This window comes from Phlebotomus papatasi, chromosome 2 (assembly GCF_024763615.1).
Source record: "Phlebotomus papatasi isolate M1 chromosome 2, Ppap_2.1, whole genome shotgun sequence".
In the NCBI taxonomy this organism is placed as follows: domain Eukaryota; kingdom Metazoa; phylum Arthropoda; class Insecta; order Diptera; family Psychodidae; genus Phlebotomus; species Phlebotomus papatasi.
This window is the reverse complement of record NC_077223.1, coordinates 6,297,628-6,317,733: the sequence shown is the minus strand read 5'-3', so window position 1 is coordinate 6,317,733 and position 20,106 is coordinate 6,297,628. Positions and strand designations below refer to the sequence as shown.

The 20,106-nt window shown below is 35.9% G+C and overlaps 2 protein-coding genes across 2 annotated transcripts; one reads left to right on the top strand and one right to left on the bottom strand.

The window, feature by feature from the left end:
- The first annotated feature begins 10,617 nt into the window (after positions 1 to 10,617).
- Positions 10,618 to 12,309, top strand: LOC129802268 (uncharacterized). The gene is made up of 3 exons (XM_055847968.1): positions 10,618 to 10,802; positions 11,247 to 11,351; positions 11,411 to 12,309. The coding sequence occupies exons 1-3, from the start codon at positions 10,727 to 10,729 to the stop codon at positions 12,241 to 12,243; spliced, it is 1,014 nt and encodes a 337-aa protein (XP_055703943.1). The 5' UTR covers positions 10,618 to 10,726; the 3' UTR covers positions 12,244 to 12,309.
- A 2,104-nt stretch (positions 12,310 to 14,413) lies between these two features.
- Positions 14,414 to 20,106, bottom strand: LOC129802256 (insulin-degrading enzyme-like). Its single transcript, XM_055847939.1, has 4 exons — positions 20,031 to 20,106; positions 19,846 to 19,962; positions 17,320 to 19,786; positions 14,414 to 14,886 (listed from the first exon to the last, which is right to left on the bottom strand). The coding sequence occupies exons 2-4, from the start codon at positions 19,893 to 19,895 to the stop codon at positions 14,455 to 14,457; spliced, it is 2,949 nt and encodes a 982-aa protein (XP_055703914.1). The 5' UTR covers positions 19,896 to 19,962; positions 20,031 to 20,106; the 3' UTR covers positions 14,414 to 14,454.

Genomic DNA, 20,106 nt, shown 5'->3' with positions numbered 1-20,106 from the left:
TCCTCGAAGTGGGAAATGACGACGTTTCACATTGACATTCAGATCCGTCAGATCGATGCATAGCCTAATTTTTCCGTTTCTCTTCACCACTACCAATGGAGAAACACAATCAGCTGCTTCCTCACATCGCTCAATCACTTTTTGCTTCACCATCTTATCGAGCTCACGTTTGACGTCCTCTCGCATCGAATGAGGTATTTGACGAGCCGCGTGGACTTTAAACTGGGGATGTTCCACAAGATCAATGTCATATTCGAATCCCTTTACACAGCCCAACCCTCGAAATAAATCTTGGCAAGCTTTCAGATCGTCAATCCTGGCTAGCAATCCTGCTTGAATGGCTGATTTGCCATCCAAAATTGTCTTCTTTGGGCCTTTGATGACTTGGAACCAAAACTCATGTTTACGTCCCTTGATCTCACATGGCAGTTTCACCTTCCCCAGCACTTCAATGACACCTCCATTGTAAGCAACGAGTTTCTTAACTCTGGATGGCATAATTTTCAAATTATCCATCCCTCGAAGAATCCTCCTTGAGATCACATTACACTCTGCCCCAGTGTCAATTTTCGCCTGAAATTTTCGTCCTTGGCATTCGAGTGTCACTTTCCACTGATCGCTGTTCTTGGATTCAGACAAAGCCCACACTTTCTAGATCTCTTCACTACCGTCACTATCACTGTCATCTTCATCACTCTCCGAAGATTTTTTCTCAATGTTTTTCACTTTCTTTCTCTTTTGTTTGCAAACTCTTGCAAAATGTCCCTTTTCATTACACTTGTAACACTTCTTTCCACTGGAAAGGCAGTTCCCGGGGACATGCTGCCTCCCACACTGTTTACACTCAATTATATCGCGACTTGTCTCACTTGGGACATCTTTTTTCGATTTTTTGTCACTTTGCACTCTTTTCCTAACCACTGATACTGCCTTAATATCTTCGGCAATCAATCTGGTTTGCTTGGAAGCCTTCTCGTGTGCTTTGCAAATCTTAACTGCTTTATCCAGCGTCAAATTCTCGATTTCCAACAACTTCTCACGTGCATCAAGGTTATTTACTCCAATAACAATTTGATCACGCGTCATTCTATCGATCATCATGCTCGGATAGTTGCAATTTCTTGCTTGGGCAGCCACTCTTGTGACAAACTGATCAACAGACTCATCCGTATCTTGCTGCATCTGCCTCAAGACATAAGACTCATAGACTTCGTTCTCTTTAGGCGCAAAATAGTTCCGGAACTTTCTTTTGATCACATCTACGTCACTGGCCTCCCTCTCGGTAAGATTGAAATTCTCGTAAATTTCATCCACTTCGTCCCCCAGAATTGACATAAAAGCCGCTGCTTGAATCTCAGGATCCCTCTTGACCAGTTTCGTGGCTCTCGCATAGAAATCATAGGCTTTTTCAAACCTTTTCCAAGCCACATCCATGCGAGGCTGCCCTAACCTCAAAGGTTTCGGTTGTTTCACCACAGCTCCAGGAGTTTCACGAGCCTCCTCATCTGCAACTCCTCCACCAACTGCACCAGAATCCTCGCCAACATCATCTCGTCCATCTTCTGAAGACATTTTTAGGGTTTTTGTGCTTCTGACACCATGTAATGATTTGCAAAGACGCACCCCATAGCAAAAGAAAGCGGAATAGGAATAACAAGCGAAAAAATCCTCGGAATTTTCCACTATTTGCCTTAAAAAATTCCATATGAATTTTCCATAATACGTTCCAAGGAAAATTTAATGGATTTATGCTGGATTTTTCATATAGAATACATCCATGGAAATGCTCGTGGAATTTATGTGGATTTTTCCACCAAAATAAAATGGAGAAAAAATGAAGCTGTCACATGCACCTCGTGATTTTACTTCCGAATATTAAAGAAATAGCAAAGATTATGAGGATTATTATATGTTTTACTAAATCAGCAATAACGAATTAACACTTTAAGCAATAAAAAAATATTTTGTAAAAAAAAATAATTTTTTCGAAAATATTTATTAATTAACATAAAAACAGCATTATTTTAGGTTGGCGACCTATTTAATGTAATCACTTCATTATTATCTACACGAAACGCAGTGTCGCATAATTAATTATATTATAATTGCCACATGAATCACTAGAAATGTTTGCGGAAGGTTTGGAAACAAATTCTAAAAGTTGTCGCAACACCATTTTATTTGTTTGACATTTCAGAAAACTAGTGGAAAAATCCATATAAAACACTATGGAAAGATAGTGGAAATTTCCATATGTTTTTTCCAGCTTATCCCGCGGACGTTTCACGTGTGAGTTTCCATATAAATCTTCCGCGGAATACCGCGGAATTTAACGCTGGAATTCCAGCATGTCGTACTAGTAAATTCCATGGAGCACTATGATTTCCATGGAATTTCCGGCTTTAAATTCCATAGGAAAACTTAGTGGAATTTTAGCGTCAAATTCCAGCGAATTTAGCCATTTGGACGCAAGTTTTCCATTGGAATTTTTGCGGAATTTTGCTATGGGGCAGAGAATGGCTTACTTCAAGCAACGCATTTATTCAACTAACTGACAGTTGGCAATGCTGCCAACTTACATCACAGTGAAGAAGAGGAATTAGAAGATGATCAAAATAGCCCCATAGCAAAATTCCGCAAAAATTCCAATGGAAAACTTGCGTCCAAATGGCTAAATTCTCTGGAATTTGACGCTAAAATTCCACTAAGTTTTCCTATGGAATTTAAAGCCGGAAATTCCATGGAAATCATAGTACTCCATGGAATTTACTAGTACGACATGCTGGAATTCCAGCGTTAAATTCCGCGGAAGATTTATATGGAAACTCACACGTGAAACGTCCGCGGGATAAGCTGGAAAAAACATATGGAAATTTCCACTATCTTTCCATAGTGTTTTATATGGATTTTTCCACTAGTTTTCTGAAATGTCAAACAAATAAAATGGTGTTGCGGCAACTTTTAGAATTTGTTTCCAAACCTTCCGCAAACATTTCTAGTGATTCATGTGGCAATTATAATATAATTAATTATGCGACACTGCGTTTCGTGTAGATAATAATGAAGTGATTACATTAAATAGGTCGCCAACCTAAAATAATGCTGTTTTTATGTTAATTAATAAATATTTTCGAAAAAATTATTTTTTTTTACAAAATATTTTTTTATTGCTTAAAGTGTTAATTCGTTATTGCTGATTTAGTAAAACATATTATAATCCTCGTAATCTTTGCTATTTCTTTAATATTCGGAAGTAAAATCACGAGGTGCATGTGACAGCTTCATTTTTTCTCCATTTTATTTTGGTGGAAAAATCCACATAAATTCCACGAGCATTTCCATGGATGTATTCTATAGAAAAAATCCAGCATAAATCCATTAAATTTTCCTTGGAACCTATTATGGAAAATTCCTATGGAATTTTTTAAGGCAAATAGTGGAAAATTCCGAGGATTTTTTCGCTTGTTATTCCTATTCCGCTTTCTTTTGCTATGGGGAGATAATTCAATTAATCAATCTCTGTTACATATTGAAAATTGAAGGAATAATTAAACGCGAGATTTCTTTTAAAGTGTATGATTTGATATTGAGGGTTAAAAAAAGCGATCAATATTGAACACTTTACTTCCTTATTATTCTTATTGAATTTTTAAATCAAAATTTTGAATTATCAAAGTTATAGAATAAATCTACTCTGCAAAATACTAACCGTTTGACTATTGATTTGCTTCAACTTTAATACATTATTGTTGAGAATATTTTTAATAATATTAAGAAAAAAAGGATTAAAAAAATAAATTAGGCACGAGATATGCTTTGCTTACTGATTTAATGTGAGACAGATATGTATTTTATACAAATGATACTGTTTAACTCTTTCGCGTCCCACTTTTATTCAGCAGATGAATTCATGTAAAATTGAGTTTTTCCTAATGCTTTATGATCAAATATAATAGTTCAGAGAGGAAAAAAAAATTCCATTGCGTGAAAACTCGGAAAAACCCCGGGTTATGACCCTGTTGTCCTCAAGGGAAGTGTACAGTACACATACCATTTTCAAAATCTATATCACGGGCTTTTTAAGAGTTTTTTTTTTTGCTTGAAGTTATTAATTTGGCCAAAACCATGGCAAACTGGATTGTCTTGATGAACACTGTACTCCTGCTGTTCAAGGAATCTTCTTGGTAATCCCTTGAACAGTCACTGTCACAATATTTTGAGTGGTATTTGGCAAAAATAAACTTATCCACATATTTATTCACACACAATACAATTGCACAATATGAGACGCTTGCAGAATACTGTAAAATATTGCAAAATATGTTATAATTCATCAGATATAAGATGAAATGTCCAGGAGCAAGATGTCCCACCTGCATTTCACAAAGAAAAACAATGTCCCAACTGCATTTCGCTGTAGGTTTGGGACGAAAATACTGTTACCCTTGCCGACAATAGGGTCATATATGACCCGGAAAATTCTACACCCTTTTCTGGAAAATTGAGAGTAGTTTATTATATCAAAATATGCAATATACAATCTTTGGATATTCTATTTTGAGTTTCTAAAGAACTTTTTGCTGAAAAAAATAAATTAATATAAAAAAATTTGAAAAAGAAAAGTCATTTCACAAAGTTCGAAATTCGTGATTTTTGATCTCAAATATTTTCTTTTCCTGAATATCTGGAGTCTTGAGAAAATTAGCCAAGAATCTTACATCCTTCTATTATGATGTCGTGCACAAACCGATAAAATTGTTTTTTCCCCGGGTCGACCCTATAATGACGCGAAAGAGATAAAAAGCAAAACCAATCTTGGCGACGTTTTTTTTTTTCAAATCCTGGCGACGGCCAGTAGAAAAACGTTTTTCCTTAAATGTTGTTCAAGTGTTGGGTCACAGAGGCGCTGGCATCGCAAAGTAGAGTGTCAAGTAAATGCGGCGTTTTGTTTTGGGTTTTTCACTGCGAGATTTTCTGCGGAAAATTGTGGTTTTTACTTAAGATTACGAAGATATTTAGTTGGATATCATTAGAGAGGAGTTCAAAGAAGACCTGTGCACTCAAGATGGATAAAAACAAATAACAAAGTAATAAGGTGGGCCAGATCGGACTGGTGATGACGTAGATACTTTTTGGAGGTTATGTCAAAAATCATCTGTTCGTGACTCGCGCCAAAATCTCATGCGAATACTTTTCTATAAAATGTTGGGAATATATCAAAATTATTAGTTTAATTGTTAACAGAAATGACTATTATTATCAATTAAACTAATATTTGATGTTGTTTCTGTTTTTCTCATACTTTTTTGCCACAAAATTCCATTGGGCAAAAATTATTTTCACGAAACCCGGCAGACCATACATTGCATGAGCAAATCACAAATGTGTCAGAACTTTCAATACTAATGTATTTTCTTTGGAAAAAACTTAGAATAAGCAAAATGATACAGAATTCTATAAATCACGTAGAATACCAAATTGATATAAAATGTCGAGTTCAGATATTCTAAACAAAAAGCAAATTAAATTTTCTATAATTTCGTAAGACTTCTACAATGGTTCTAAATCCATTTCCCCATTAAGATTTCCACATTTTTTGTTTTGTGTTAAACTAAGAAAAAAAAACAAGAAAAATCTTAAAATTAGTTTTCATTGATTTTATTAACAAAAAGCTATTTTATTAAGTTATTCTTTTTCCAACACTTTCTAAAATTTTCCTCTAAAATTGACATCGTTACGTATGTATCAGGAATGAGTTTTTTTCAGAACTGTCAAGAGCAATTCAGAAAAGAAATTTAAAGTAGCATTTGAATTCTCAACTTATGGTTCTTTCAGTACAATTTTACGACTATTTTGGATCTTATATGACTTAATTTTTATCCATTATTTTTACATTTACAAGTATTTTGTGATTTTTAATCAATTTTCATGCCCCGAAACCTATAAAATGTCATCACCTGATGAAATTTTGCCAACGAGGGGAATTCACTAAGACAAAATTGGCATTTTCTCGCCTTTAGCGAGTTTTTTTTTTGAATATTGATATACTTGAGAGATAAATATTTACGATATTCGTAATTTTTAAGAATTAATTGCGTTATTCGCATAATTTCTATTCTGGATTAAAACGTGACCTTTTTTGATCATTGTAGTCTTCATTGTGGTAAAACCCATTCAATTGTTTATTCATGTATGATATTGTACTCTTTATAAAAGATTTGGCACTTCACCGCACTTTGGAATTATCTCCCAATATTCTGATTCTTGGTCTATTTTTTTTTTAAATTTAAATCATAAAAATATTATCAAATAATTTTTTCACAAAGAGAAAGTTACGCTAGGGAAAATGCTCTCTGCAGTTCAGACTTTACCATCTTTTTCCGGGAAAATCGAAAATTAATCTTAATTTTTGCTACACAAAAAGAATCTGTAATTCATTAAGATCCATTGCTTACCTCATTTAGTATTTAAAGTTCTTAATTTTTTGTTACAAGACAAATAAAAAAGCAATATCGATTTGTTCCAAGGCATATGGTACAATTTTTACATTCGAATGTGAAGGTACATGCCTCTGAATCTCGAACAGTTTCTGAAAATATTGCTGTCGAAACATTAAACGAGGTATTATTTATAAGCCTGGGCCTAATACACTCATTGGAACTATCATTTTAGTGAAACAAACTATCGAAAAAAAATTTAATTTTTCTGAAGTGTTACTTTTTCTTTGATAATAAAATTGTTGGAAAAAACCATTTTATCGATATGGAAACTATAAAATCCGATGTAAAAAGAGAAATGTGGTGCTCCATGACCCCATACATTGAATTGGCCGGTAAGGCTAGCTTGCCTAGAATGCTGTGAATTTTTTTTTTCTGTATAGTCTATAATTTTTCAAAAAACTTAATAAAATTGAAAATTGACTAAGAAGTGTACAATGAATGCAATTTTTAAACATATTAGCTGCAAAATAAGATTAAATTTTAAAATTTAACAATGGAAAATCGATTTAAGGAAATGATTGAGTTTAATGGCATATATGGACGATATTTTATCCTAGGCAATTGTAATATCATACCCAATGTGGTCATATTAGTAAAAAGATGTTTTTTTTTAAATCAAAATGTATCATATTATACTTATTTGAAGTTCATTAGCCGAGGAACAATAAATATATTTTCACTTATAATGAAAATTAATTAATCTTTGCAACATTACTCGATTCTTATTTTTCTATTACAAATGTTTGACAAATCTGAGTTGTCGACACTGTACCAGTCGGGTAAAAGTATCTACGTCACTGGCAGTTCGATATGGCCCACCTTTTATACTTGAAACATCTTGGCTTGCCTGCACTTGAAGAAAAAAAAACACACTACAAGAAATTTCTACAAAACCAGGGGGCTTACAACTTTGAAAGTCTCCAAACTTTTAAATTTGATTTTTGACCGTTTAATCTTTAAGAAAATTTCAAGAAAGCTGGAAAAAATTACGGAACTAACAAAAATTAGAAATTAAAAAATATTTTACTATGCTTGCCCTGTTCAGCCCTGTTCGCTTTGATGATTTAGAAATGATTTTATTAAATATATTTTTTATGCCAATCTGAAAAAGAGGATGAACTTCAATTCACAAAGGCTTAAGAAACATAATATATAATTGTTAATAAAACAATAAATATAAATAAATTGTATTGTATTTATATTTATATTTGTCAGGTTTACACTTTTACATTTTTATATTGAATCCTGAGTTTGTCCATGAGTGCCTAAGTTAATGATAAGAATAGAGGCCTAGCTATACTAGCTGTTGGCCATAAGAATGCAGCAAGATATCACAACATACATAGAAACCAAGACCGTAAATGAAGTACTCTAACGTGTCCGACAAAAAAATAAAAATAAGATAAAAACAAGATAAACCCAAAAAGAGAATAACAAACGAAGGTCAGAAAATCAAATCAGATCAAATCAGTATCGGATCACAGTGACGGAATACACACGCGCCACCGACCAGTCCAATAATAAACCGACCAATAAATAATAATAATCGATTTTAATTTTGGTCAAATCGAGTCATTTCACGAAGTATATAAAACAAGCCTCACTTTAACAACAAATATTAAAAATTAAATAAACTATGACGTTAAAATAAATTATCATAAACTTTTACCATTCAATTTTCTACGTCCTAAACTCTACCTGCAGGGGAATTGTGTAACAGTATGACAATGTCATATGACAAATTTAAAATGATCAGTAGACCCTTGCTCAATCGGCTCTTTTTCAATCGGGCGAAAAATTTTGTTGACAATTTCCATGTTTGATTTTGAAGCAAATTTTCTCAAATTCGCTGTAGTTCCTCTTGTTTTATCGTAATTCTTTATATTTTTTGCGCTTTTTGTGGAATTTAGAATGACTTTAATGCCTGAGTCTCTCGCGATAATTCGGATGACATTTTGCCCCATATATGCCCGATTGAGAGAAAGTCTATTGAATGGTAAATTCGGAAGAACTAATGCAAAATTCGATTCATATCAGTTACTAAGAGCTTCATAGAGCTTCTTGCAATGACTATTCGATTCTCACAGGCCAATGGGGATCTCAGTGGCGCAATGGGCAAGGCCGTTGGGTCTTGTGCGGATGAGATCTCTGACTCGACTAAAAAACGTAGTTTTCATCAAAAACATGCTGAAAACGCTGTATTTTTTTAGTTAAATGTGTTCGCTGGGTAATTGAGCTCTGGTCGCCCACCAACGAACTTCTCTTGAATCCTAAAAAATCACAAGTCCTGATAATTTCTAAAAAATCTTCCACCATTACTATCACCTACTCCTTCACGGAGAAATCATTCCATATGCTGATCAGCTGACAAACCTGGGGATAGTTTTTTAAAACACTGTCTTGGTCTGATCATGCTACCTCAATTTACCGTAAAGTTAATTACTCCCTGTAATATCGAAGAGCTCGGTGTAGCCAAGGGTCTGCTTTATGGATTTTATGCGTTTTGATATTTTAAGATTGAGGTTATGACGTTTTGAGGTTAGGCTTAACATAACCTAAAAAATGTCCGCTACAGTGCCCGGTCTCTAATCTGGATCGGCGTAATCCTGACGAGTTCTCGACGGTTACATTCAAAATAATTTTAAGGTCATGTATGCATGTGTGTTCAGCAATGAAAATGAATTATCCTGTGATGTTTTTGTTTAATAAATGAAGTATAATAGCATAGAATTCTTTAATTATGTCCTTTAAATCTTTTTTAAAATTTTTATTCGAATTCTACAAAAAAACAACTTGTATTACATTTTCAGTTGAACAAATTCAAAAAATCCATACGGAGAAGCGGACATCTGTCATATTGTCTGCCAATCATCCGGATTACAGAGCGGGCACTGTCCCCATAGCAAAAGAAAGGGGAATAAGAAGTCACAAGAAAAAATTCCTGGGAATTTTCCAGTATTTTTCCTTGGTAAATTCCACAGAAATTCTCCATGGTATATTTCCAAGGAAATTCCCACGGATTTATAGTGGATTTTTGTGTGGAATATTTCCCAGGAAATTTATGAGGATTGAACATGGATTTTTCCACCAAAGAAAATGGAGAACAAATAAAGCTGTCACATGCATCTAATATTTCCATTTCCCTATATTAAAAAAAATAGTAAATTTCACGAGGACTTTGATATATTTTATTAAATCAGCGATAGCAAATTTACACTTTAGATAAGAAAAAGCTATCGCACAAAAAAATATTTTCATACAAAAATACATTCCATGAAATGAAAACACCTGTATTTCAGGTCCACAGTCTGTTTATTGTTATCACTTCATTATTATCTATACAAAACGCAGCGTCGCATAATTCATAATGTTATAACCCAGAAATCACTAAGATCTCTTTGCATAAAATTTGCGAGCAAAATAATTCATGCATATTGTAGCGCCACAAACATTTTCTAGCGGTAAAGCGAAGAAATAAACGTGTGGAATTTTCTTAGAAAACTGTATGGAAATGTAGTGGAATTTTCCGTGGAATTGTTCCTTGGATTTTCCCCAAGAAATCGCCCCCAGGGGGCGTGTTGCGGTAAAATCCATGGAAAATCCATAGGAAAACTTCTGGAATATTCCATGGAAAATTCCAGCGGAATCCACGGATGTTTCACGTTTGATTTTCCATACAAACCTTCCATGGACTTTTAATAGAAAGTGACGTAGGATTTCCATTGGATGTTGTTCAAATTTTCCATGGCCTCTCCTAGGAAAAATTCCATGGAAGACATTGCAGAAATTTAGCGTCAAATTCCGTGGAATAAGCGGAATTTGATGCAAAATTTCCAATGGAATTTCCGCGAAAGTTTGCTATGTGGGTAACTTATTATTTGAATGTTATCATTTGGATCGCCATTGTGAACCGAAAAGCCGAAACATTTCACAGAAGAATTATAGATAGACATAGAATTTAGCTTCCGTAGCAAGAAATCGTAAATTATGAAAGAATGCTAGTGGCTCTGAAAAGTCTCGTGAAAAGTGGATACATTTCTTTGCTGGCATTCAAAATCAACTCGTGAAATATAAATAAAATAATTATTTTGTCAACATCTTCAGTCGTGTACCGTCATCTCACGGTGTTGGTGGCATATCCCAGAGTGTTTCTAGAGCTGTAAAAAAAGTGCATAAATCCGTGATTAAATGTGAAGAAGAAAAGTTCCTTAACAAATCAAGTAAAGATGCTTCTTTCAGTGAAATTACCATTTGTCTCATTACTTCTTTTGGGATCAGTAATATCCATCTTGGCGACAAATGGTAAATATCTCTGTGAATCTATTGAGCTATTGGGAGGTTTTTTTGTGGTGATAATGCCTTAAAAGAGTCGGAAAAATCACCCTCTCGGCAATAAAAATGTTTTTTCCTCTCTCTTTGACTTCCTTGAATGTGAAGAAGTTGGCTCTATAAATAACTGACACCATCGAAATGGTCAATTTAATCTTCCTGAATGGGCCATTTAGTCCTACAACTTTCGTAATATTAGACTTTAATGTAAAAATAGACACTTTGTGAATAATAAATAATGAAATTATTAATTTTTCCGTTGGGAGCATTCACGTGTTCGCAATAAATAATCCGCGCGCGGCTATACTTTTGCGCGCGCAGACGGGTTGCCAGATGGAAGATTTGGATTTTCGCGCGCATTCTGCTTGATTCTTCTCTAATCTCTAATCCTCAAGGAATGCACTTTTTCAATTTCAGAACCAACAGAGACTCAGCTGGCTCAGTGTACTATCACTTCTGGAGATGTTAAGGCTTCCGCTCAGGCGAGTCTCACCACAAAACTCGAGGGAATTTGTGAATCAAGTGAGAGAATTCATTTTTCTCTTATATTCTGTTCCTAAAATTTATTTTTTGTCCAATAGACAGCCTCTATACGGCCTTTACATACCTAGAGTCCAAATTGATGCAAGAAATCTACAATATTCGCCTGATTTTGAGTCAAATTCAGAATCCTCACTACAATCTCATGCAGCACAATCAATTCCTTCATCCTCCAGTCAACATGGCTCCCACAATCTACCACAATATCCAAAAAATTGTCGATCAAGCAAAGGAGCAGTCTTCCAGTGAAGTTACCTCACCACCTGCCCCATCGACGCCCCCAGAGAGTCTCAATGAAATCCCAGAAATCACCACAAAACAGAGTATCTTCTTCACAACAGAAACCCCAGCGGCAACAGGAAAACCTTTCCTGCTGAAGTCTCTACCCTCAAAATTCTCAAGCACACGCGAATCTGAGATCCACAAGTACAACAACACCATCCTCTCTGGACAAGAAACCCAGATCTTTACGTATTATTGGCGTATTGATCACTACAAGGAAAAGCTGAAGAAGAACATCAGCCAAGTGGAGAGTCCAACATTCGTTATTTCTGGACAGAATTTGCATGTGAAAGCAGAGCTAAATCACCTCAAACGAGACTATCTCTACCTGCAACTGGAGCAATCACCTAAGGATGTCACCGGAAACAGTTCCATCATCCTCGAAACGGGAAGTATTTTCAAGGAAATCGAAACGAAGAAGTTCTTCAAGCACAAAATTGCTATTCTCGATCATACCAGTGCAAAGAGTGATCTCATCTCCCAGGAATTCCTCAGCATCAACAGTGGCTTCCCAATTCCCAACAGTGCCATCTTATCCAGCTCCTACTGCCGCAATGATGTCGTCCTGATCAAGATTCTCATTTACCTTTGAGGGTGCTTCGCGGAATAATTTCCCGCCATTTTTTGTAGTGTTGCCATAATAAACCAATTTTTGGAAAGCCCGGCTGACCACGAATTTCTTTCAACTATCGAGTACCAAATGCTAACCGATTTAAATTCAGCTGAAAACATACATAAGGTAAGGGGCTGTAGGGTAAGTGTGCCAAATTCCGGCCAGCTTGCAATTTCGGCCACCTTTTTTGTTCCTCGAATTTCCATGAACTTTTAGATTTTACGTACTCTAGAGATTATGCAATGCAAAAGAATAACAAAAAATGTAGCTTCTACAAACGAGATGACGTGAAAAAGATATTGGAAGAATTCCCGAAGGACAAGGAACTATGAGAATGAAGGTGGCCGAAATAGGGCACCAAAGCTATGTCTACATTTTTATTCATTTTAAATGTATTAAGAATGATTTTAGAGCAAATAAATACGGTAAACTCTTTACAAGGTTCCAAGCAACACTATTACAAAAGAAAGAATAAAAAAAATCAATTTGTATTTAAAATATTATATTTCAAATTTGAGAATTTGACGCTTGCATGCAACTATGCCGAAATTTGGCACACTTACCCTATGTCGGCCACTTAACTCTTTCGTCTCCTTTGGGACTCTGGGTACCCATGGAAACAACATTTTTTTTTAGACTATCTAGATCTAGAATCGATAAAAATCCAATTCTTCTGGATAATTACAAACTATAAGGATGTCCAAATCTAGGATATTTTTTGCAGGATCCCAATTAACTCCTGAGCTAAGATATTTTTGGCCAAAAATCGTGAATTTTCGATTTTCTGCTTCCTTGCAGATATTGTGACTTTTTTGATATTTCTAGACCAGAATAAGGAAAAACCTCTCGGGGCCAATAAGTATGATAACTAACAATTACAGATTGCATAAATTCGAAAAACTATTTTTTCTTAAATTTTCAAAAGCCTTGTTCAAACTTTATGGGTACTCTCGTCCCCAAAAATCTAGAGGTCAAATGTAAGGTTATCCCGCCAATCCCCGCCATTTGCTTTTTGACACCAACCTTGTAAGAAAATTCCAAGCAGGAGCGACATTTTTGCCAAAATGGCCGATAATTTTGACATTTGGCATCGAGGGAGATTGCTTTCAAGGAAGTTTTTCCTATTCTTCCTGATTTTGGTGAATTCGGATTGTCCAGGAAGTGTTTTTTTGGCTCTTGAGAAAGCTTAATGTGTCTGCAATAACATCGTGTTGAGAGAAATATGTGTTATAGTGTTATTGTGTGAAATATTTTGAGGAATCTGTTGGCAAGCAGGAATTTGCTTGACCACTTCCTGGACATCCCACAAGATACTGGTCAATAATTCTTCTTGTTTTAGTGAACAACATTGTAAAGGAGTCATTTGTCAAGCAAAAATAATTCACAAAATTGATATTATTGGCTTTTGGAAAATTGAAGTTTGTCCAAGTTTGTATCCTTTGCGTTCTTTAGGGGACGAGAGTTCCCATGAGTTTTCCAATTTCCCAGAGGCGGAAAAAAATCTTTCTCTACAAAAGTATCATATTTTACCACTAAGACTTAAAATAAAGTGAGTTTTACTGAAATTCGTTCGCTGTATATGTTGTGGTCCGGAAAGAGTTAAGTTAGTTGCATTTTTTGACCATTTTGAGTAACTTTTTAAATGAGGCAACAAACTTTTGACGAATGAAAAATGAACAACTTTTGGAAAACAATAATTTTTTTATATGAAATAAAATGAAATATTTTTTTCGAAATACATAAATAAGATCTACGAATTACAGGCTACTAATTCGCGAAAAGAAAAATTTTAAAAAGTACTTTTCTTTGTCGTTTTTTGCACTTGGTTTCCCGAACATACATGAGGCAACAAACTTTTGACACCTACTGTACATAAGTATTTTCAGCTGAATTCCGTTAACTTCAAAGCGACACTAGCAAGGCAGTGTCATTTCTATTTGGTTAACACTTTTTGTTAGAGAACTACTAACCAGTCAGCATATTTTTGACTGATTCACTCAGCAAAAACATGCTAAAACCACTGTTTCTTTTACCTGTGCTCGGCAGATATCGAAAAATATATTCAACTCAATTCTATAAACTCTCTGAAAACTCAAAAGTGGATATTTTTCGACGAAGAACCGACAACAATAAAATAAAAAAAAAACAATTTTTCGGTAAATAAATAGTGAATAAAATTTCCAACCACTATTACAATTTACTTCGAGCCCCCTTTCGCCGGATATCGATGTACGGTTGCACCACTGGATATAGTTCCTTGCTGGACTTGAATGTAGACAGATCCGTCACGACTTCTACATTGTCCTGCAAAATTTCATTATCCTGCCCTCCTCCATTTTCATTCTCAGATTGCGATGAGATGATATGAATGGCCAATTTTTGTCTGCGCTTCGAACTTCTAAGAATAGAATCTTTGTAGTACTGCAACAAAGCTTCCTTGGTGACTCCCTTGAGAACAGCCACTTCAGCCTGTCCACGTGAAAAATGATACTGTTGCAGACCAATCTCAGTCCAATACCTGCTGAACCACGACATTAGCTGTCGTGGCTTTTCCAGCTTTATTGCCGCCAGAGAATCTTTGTGCCTCTGGAACTCCTCATCTGGCATATTCTCAATGTGTTCCTGAAAGGAAGAATTTCAACAATAAACCCCTCTTTCTATATAGAAAAGCTGGCGGGGTAGCAGGAGTAGTCAGGTAGGAAAATACTTTAATGCAATTTACCAGAATGAATTATTTCTGTTAAAAAATTAAAACCAAATATCTCCTATTCAAAAGTACAACTAAAAGTGGTTTAATTAATGAACATTTTAATGAACTGCTGACACCGCTGACAATAAAGTTTTAATAAAACAATTTTATTTTCAATTAAAAAAAACTACATTATTCATGATGAAAAATTGGAAGATAATATTATTATAATCAATTTGTTTGTAGAATTTCTGTAACTTTTCGTAACATTGCATTTTTGTAACATAACCAGAAGCAGAACCATATCGTAATCCAAATGAAATTTGAACATTTCTGTTTATAGTAAAAGGTATGTTACAGAAAAAACATTGTATTACTTATATTTTACTAGATAACTAGATACATTAAATAATTTTTAATATTTTGGCAAAAGTGTCAATAGGGGTTCCCTGTCGAACAGACGTTCCTCCGACCCTAATTGTTGGAAGTAAATTCTACACATTTTACAGTGTATTAGATATATTTCTCTATCAGATAATTAAAAATGAAATAAAGTCCTCAATTCTGAGAGCAAGATCAAGAAAATTTAAAGGGTATTCTGAAATCAAAAAATCAAGATCAAGATGTCAAATCTGACAAATTTCTTGGAATCTTGAAATGCAAGACACAAACCGTGTGGATATCAAGATTTGCAATTCTGGAACCAATATTTCAAGATTTCAAGACGTCAAATTTGTTGTTTTCTTGAAATAATTCCAAGAACCTCTTGGGAGGTGCTTGGAATTTTCAAAATACTGACAATTTGAAGAGTTTCTATAAGGAATATTTCTATAGGAGATGGTACAAAAAGAGAAATATTTTAAAAAAATACTGTAATTTGATTTTGTAATTTAATCGAAATGGTACGTATTTTTAGATGTACATATCGAAGTACACCACCCTGAAGATACCTGTAAAATAATCACATCATGCATAAGCATTTCTCGGTTTATCACAGGTCAAAAGTTTGGTTTGCACTGCCTGTGCTCCCGTTTATGGCCTCTCATTTATTCTTTAATACGTCCTATAATTAATTTTCCTAATTTATATGATGAAATTTCAACAAATTCAACAGAGAAATGAAGATATTTTCTAGAAGTGACGTTTCGTTAATTGTGGAAAATCTTGAAATCTTGATTTTGGAAATATTTGACAGCTTGAAATTTTGATTTTGATTTTGGTCTCAGAATTGAGGCCAAAATCTCACATTTGAATATATGATTAATTACCACTTCGTAGAACCCTAACTAAAATTGTCACGGAAGGACCGAGTGGCAGCCGCTGCCACTTATCGAATTTTACATAATATTTTGATATTTTTAATTACATTTTAACATTCAGAGCTTTAGTCAGTTCTTTTCTGGTGTCTGAACCAGAAATTTCATTTCTTTGGGTACTGTATCTAAAGATTTCTAGCCATTCGATGTTTTCATCTTTATCAGAATCATGGAGTCAGGGAAAGTGGTGTGCCTTTTAATACGGCAGCCTTTGAATTTTTAATTTTTCTCTTATTTTTCAAAGGAAAAATTCTACCTAATGAACAATAGTTAATACTATTAACTATTTTCTATTAACTTCGCTTAACAAAATGGATTTTTAGCTTTGGGAAATAAGAGAAAAGTTGAAGCATTCTGATTTTGACGCATTTAAAGGTATGTCACTTTTCCCTATATTTCATCTCAATAATTAGCAAAAACACTTTCAATTTCTTCTTTTAAGGCTTTTATACACTAACAATCAAGAAAATTACATGTGCAGAACGTCAAACTCCCATATAAAATGCATAAGGCAGCAACTGCCACTTGGTCCTTCCGAGTGCAGTTTTTTTTGTTTTTGCAATATATTTACATTAATATTTAATTTTTATTAAAAATTTTATAACGAAAAAATAGCCAGATAAATTCTGCATGCATTCAATCGGGCCTCCAGGCGAAATGATATATTCTTCAATATAAAAAATAAAATTGAAAACTAAATTGGCAGCGGCTGCCACTAGGGTCCTTCCAAGTGTTAAACTCTGACTTATTCCTGACAAATATCCACTTAGTTAGATATGACTTCTCATCATTGTTCCAGCCGGGTAATTTTAGGGTTGCAATATATTGAAACTTGACGCCTTCAATATGGCGTCTCATTCTTTTTAGAATTTTTGACGTCAAAAAGTGTGCTTCAGAAAAATGTTAAGAAATGTGATTTTATTCTTATTCTTTTGACCAGAATGATGGTTTTAGTGAGTGCATTAAGCTTCCTTCTGAGCCGGATCAAATTTATGGGGTAGGGGGAAGAGAGAGAGGGTGAGAAGCAACAAGTTGAGGTGTTGTACTTACCACCATTGAATCCAGGAAAAGTTCCATCCTCTCCTCAACAAAGGCTGTTGGCTGCGACGATTGCACTAGCATCCGAATCCCCTGGACACCATTTATTTTCCTGGCGCTGCAGAAGACAATATAGCCCAGTTGTTCCTTCGTCCGGAGCACATTATTGCACGGCTCTGACAGGATCTGCACCACGAGATCCGTGAAGATGTTGTTGACATCGCTTTGAACACCGCATTGGATGTAAAAGAGTGTGCAGGACGCCATGTGGAACTGATTGTTTTTGCGAAAGAGGAAACTTCGGCCTTCGCCCAGTTTATACTCACGCTTGGGGAAGAGCTGTCGCGCTAAGAGGGGTAGTGTAACGGAATTTGTCTTCTTGAGGCGTTCCTCAATAATTGATGCCAGATCCATGGCATCTCCCTTGGTCACATTGCCATAGATGAGGCATTCAACATGTACACGCGAGAGGAAATCATGAATGAATTGCTGGAGTGTTTCGGGTGTGGTGGCTTTTGTGGCATCGAGAAGTTCCTTCTTTGTCCATGCAAATTCCGTTAGGAGGACACCGAGGTAGTAGACAGCATGCTGATATGGCTGTTCAGCTTCGAAATTCTTGAGTGTTCTGGTGTATTTCTCTTTGAAGATGTCAAATCTCTTTGGATCCACTTTGAAATTATAGAGGGCATTGAGAATATCTTGGAGGAAAAGTTTCTGTTTTTCATTGAAACCACTAATACTTATGCTGATCTCATTTAGGGTATTGCCTACATTTAGCCTCAAACCTGCCAATTCGGCATTGTACAGATATTCAGTGAGATGGTCCCGAAAGAGCATGACAAAGAGATGGGTTAGGTTGCAATTGAGAGGATCTGAGTAGACGAGCGGACTGGAAAAGTCAAAATTCATGAGAGCCTTTGGCTTTCGGAATTCTGCATCTTGCTTATGCCAGACACGAATGTGCGTTGTATCGTAGATAATGGTGGGATAGTCTGTTACATCATCCTCCAGGTCAGCTATTGTAAATTGCGTTGGGATGAAAAGATTCTCTTCCGGCAGATAAAATTGCGGATTGAGTTGACAATCACTCCATGCTTTGAGTTCTTCTGGCCGGAAATTTTCCACTGAAAATTTTGTTCCATACCAAAATTCTGTTCTATCGCACTTTGACTCGACCTTTTTACCAACAACAACTGCCCGCATCTTTTGCGGTTCCAGGTACTTGAGAATATCCTCAATGAGATCCGGACGCCACTCACTGATGAAATATCCAGCTGAGAGGACATCTTCAAAGGGCAGTATTCTCATGGAATGAACAACACTGGACACAAGAGACAGAGGTCCTTCCTTCTCCTTGAACCTAAACTGCATCTCGAGAATGTGACGATACTCATCGAAAATCCTCCGTACAGCTCCTTCAGTCTTCAGCATTTGGATGTACTGAAAGGTGTTGAGGATGACATCGTTGACATTCTCAAAGCCATCTTGCGTCAGATCCACCACAATGTCAAAGAATCCAAAGCCACGAGCTGCCAGAGTGTATCCTGCCATGAGATTGTTGCAGTAGCCCTTACTCTTCAGCTCCGACAACAAACTCCCCTTACCCTCGTGCCCCAGTAGATGCGTAATGTACTTATCCGGACTGGACTTGTACAGGCTCTCGAGATCCGGACAGGGAAATGTTATGGTCAGGGAACGAGTATCTTTCACAGGAACCACATTCACCTTCACACCCAATTCATTTTCCGTATACGGTGATTCTGTCCAGGTAGGCGCCACTACGTCCTTATTAACGACCTCTGAGAACTTGGAAATCACCATTTCCTCCAGCACATCCAGTTCCTCCTTGCCAAAAACCGCCAAACTCATAATATTGGCTGAATACCATTTATCCTGAAACTTCAACAACTCATCCCGGATATTAATCCCCTTGGCTCTGACATCCTCATCGAGAGTCTTCTTATTCCCCGTGCCAAATTTACTGTACGGATGCCTAGGATTGGACAGGGATTTGTTAACTTGTCTCACTCGCCACGAATCCATCGGAACATTCTTCTCATGCTCCGAATGGACAGCATTTATCTCCCGATCTGTCGCACTTTCCGTATAAAGTGGAGCTATAAAAAACTGAGCAAATCTGTCCAGAGCCCCTTCCAACTTGTCCGGAACGATGTCAAAATAGAACTTTGTGATATCTGCATAAGTTGATGCATTGGAATTGCCCCCATGCTGAGCCAAATACGTCGAATAGTCATTCTCATTGGGGTACTTCTCAGTCCCCAGGAACAACATATGCTCAAGAAAATGAGCCAGACCTGGGATTTCCGCTGGATCACTCAAATGCCCCACGTCAACTGCCATCGCGGCAGCTGATCGTTCAGTTGTTGGATCACTTACCAGCAGCACCTTCATATCATTACTCAGCAGCAGCCCTCGATAGTTCCTATTGTCCTCTGCTGACTTGGTAATATTGTCAAATCTGCTCCAACAATCCCCGATCAATAAAAAAACCCCAATCTTCAAAAAATTCCAACTCACCTTTCCACGACATTGTTCATCTTGGCACTGACTTCAGCCGTATTTGCCATTGTTCTTGCCAATAAAATTGTCCTTCTACCCACGAGAAATCTATTCCATTGACTATTGCACAGATTCCTGTCCAGAAAATTCAATCTCAAGTTAGTAAAAATGCCCAATCATGCGTGAAAAAAATATTTCCCCACCTCCACACTAAAGTATTCTTACAAATTCCAACTACAACGTGGCTTCGACCGATTGAAATGCATCCAAACTAACCAC

Coding starts and splice junctions, on each gene's coding strand:
- LOC129802256 (XM_055847939.1), bottom strand. CDS start 19,895: ATGGCAAATACGGCTGAAGTCAGTGCCAAGATGAACAATGTCGTGGAA. Junction 19,787..19,845: donor ATGAACAATGTCGTGGAAAG/GTGAGTTGGAAT, acceptor TTGTTGGAGCAG/ATTTGACAATATTACCAAGT. Junction 14,887..17,319: donor TTTTCCTGGATTCAATGGTG/GTAAGTACAACA, acceptor TCTTCCTTTCAG/GAACACATTGAGAATATGCC.
- LOC129802268 (XM_055847968.1), top strand. CDS start 10,727: ATGCTTCTTTCAGTGAAATTACCATTTGTCTCATTACTTCTTTTGGGA. Junction 10,803..11,246: donor ATCCATCTTGGCGACAAATG/GTAAATATCTCT, acceptor TTTCAATTTCAG/AACCAACAGAGACTCAGCTG. Junction 11,352..11,410: donor CGAGGGAATTTGTGAATCAA/GTGAGAGAATTC, acceptor TTTGTCCAATAG/ACAGCCTCTATACGGCCTTT.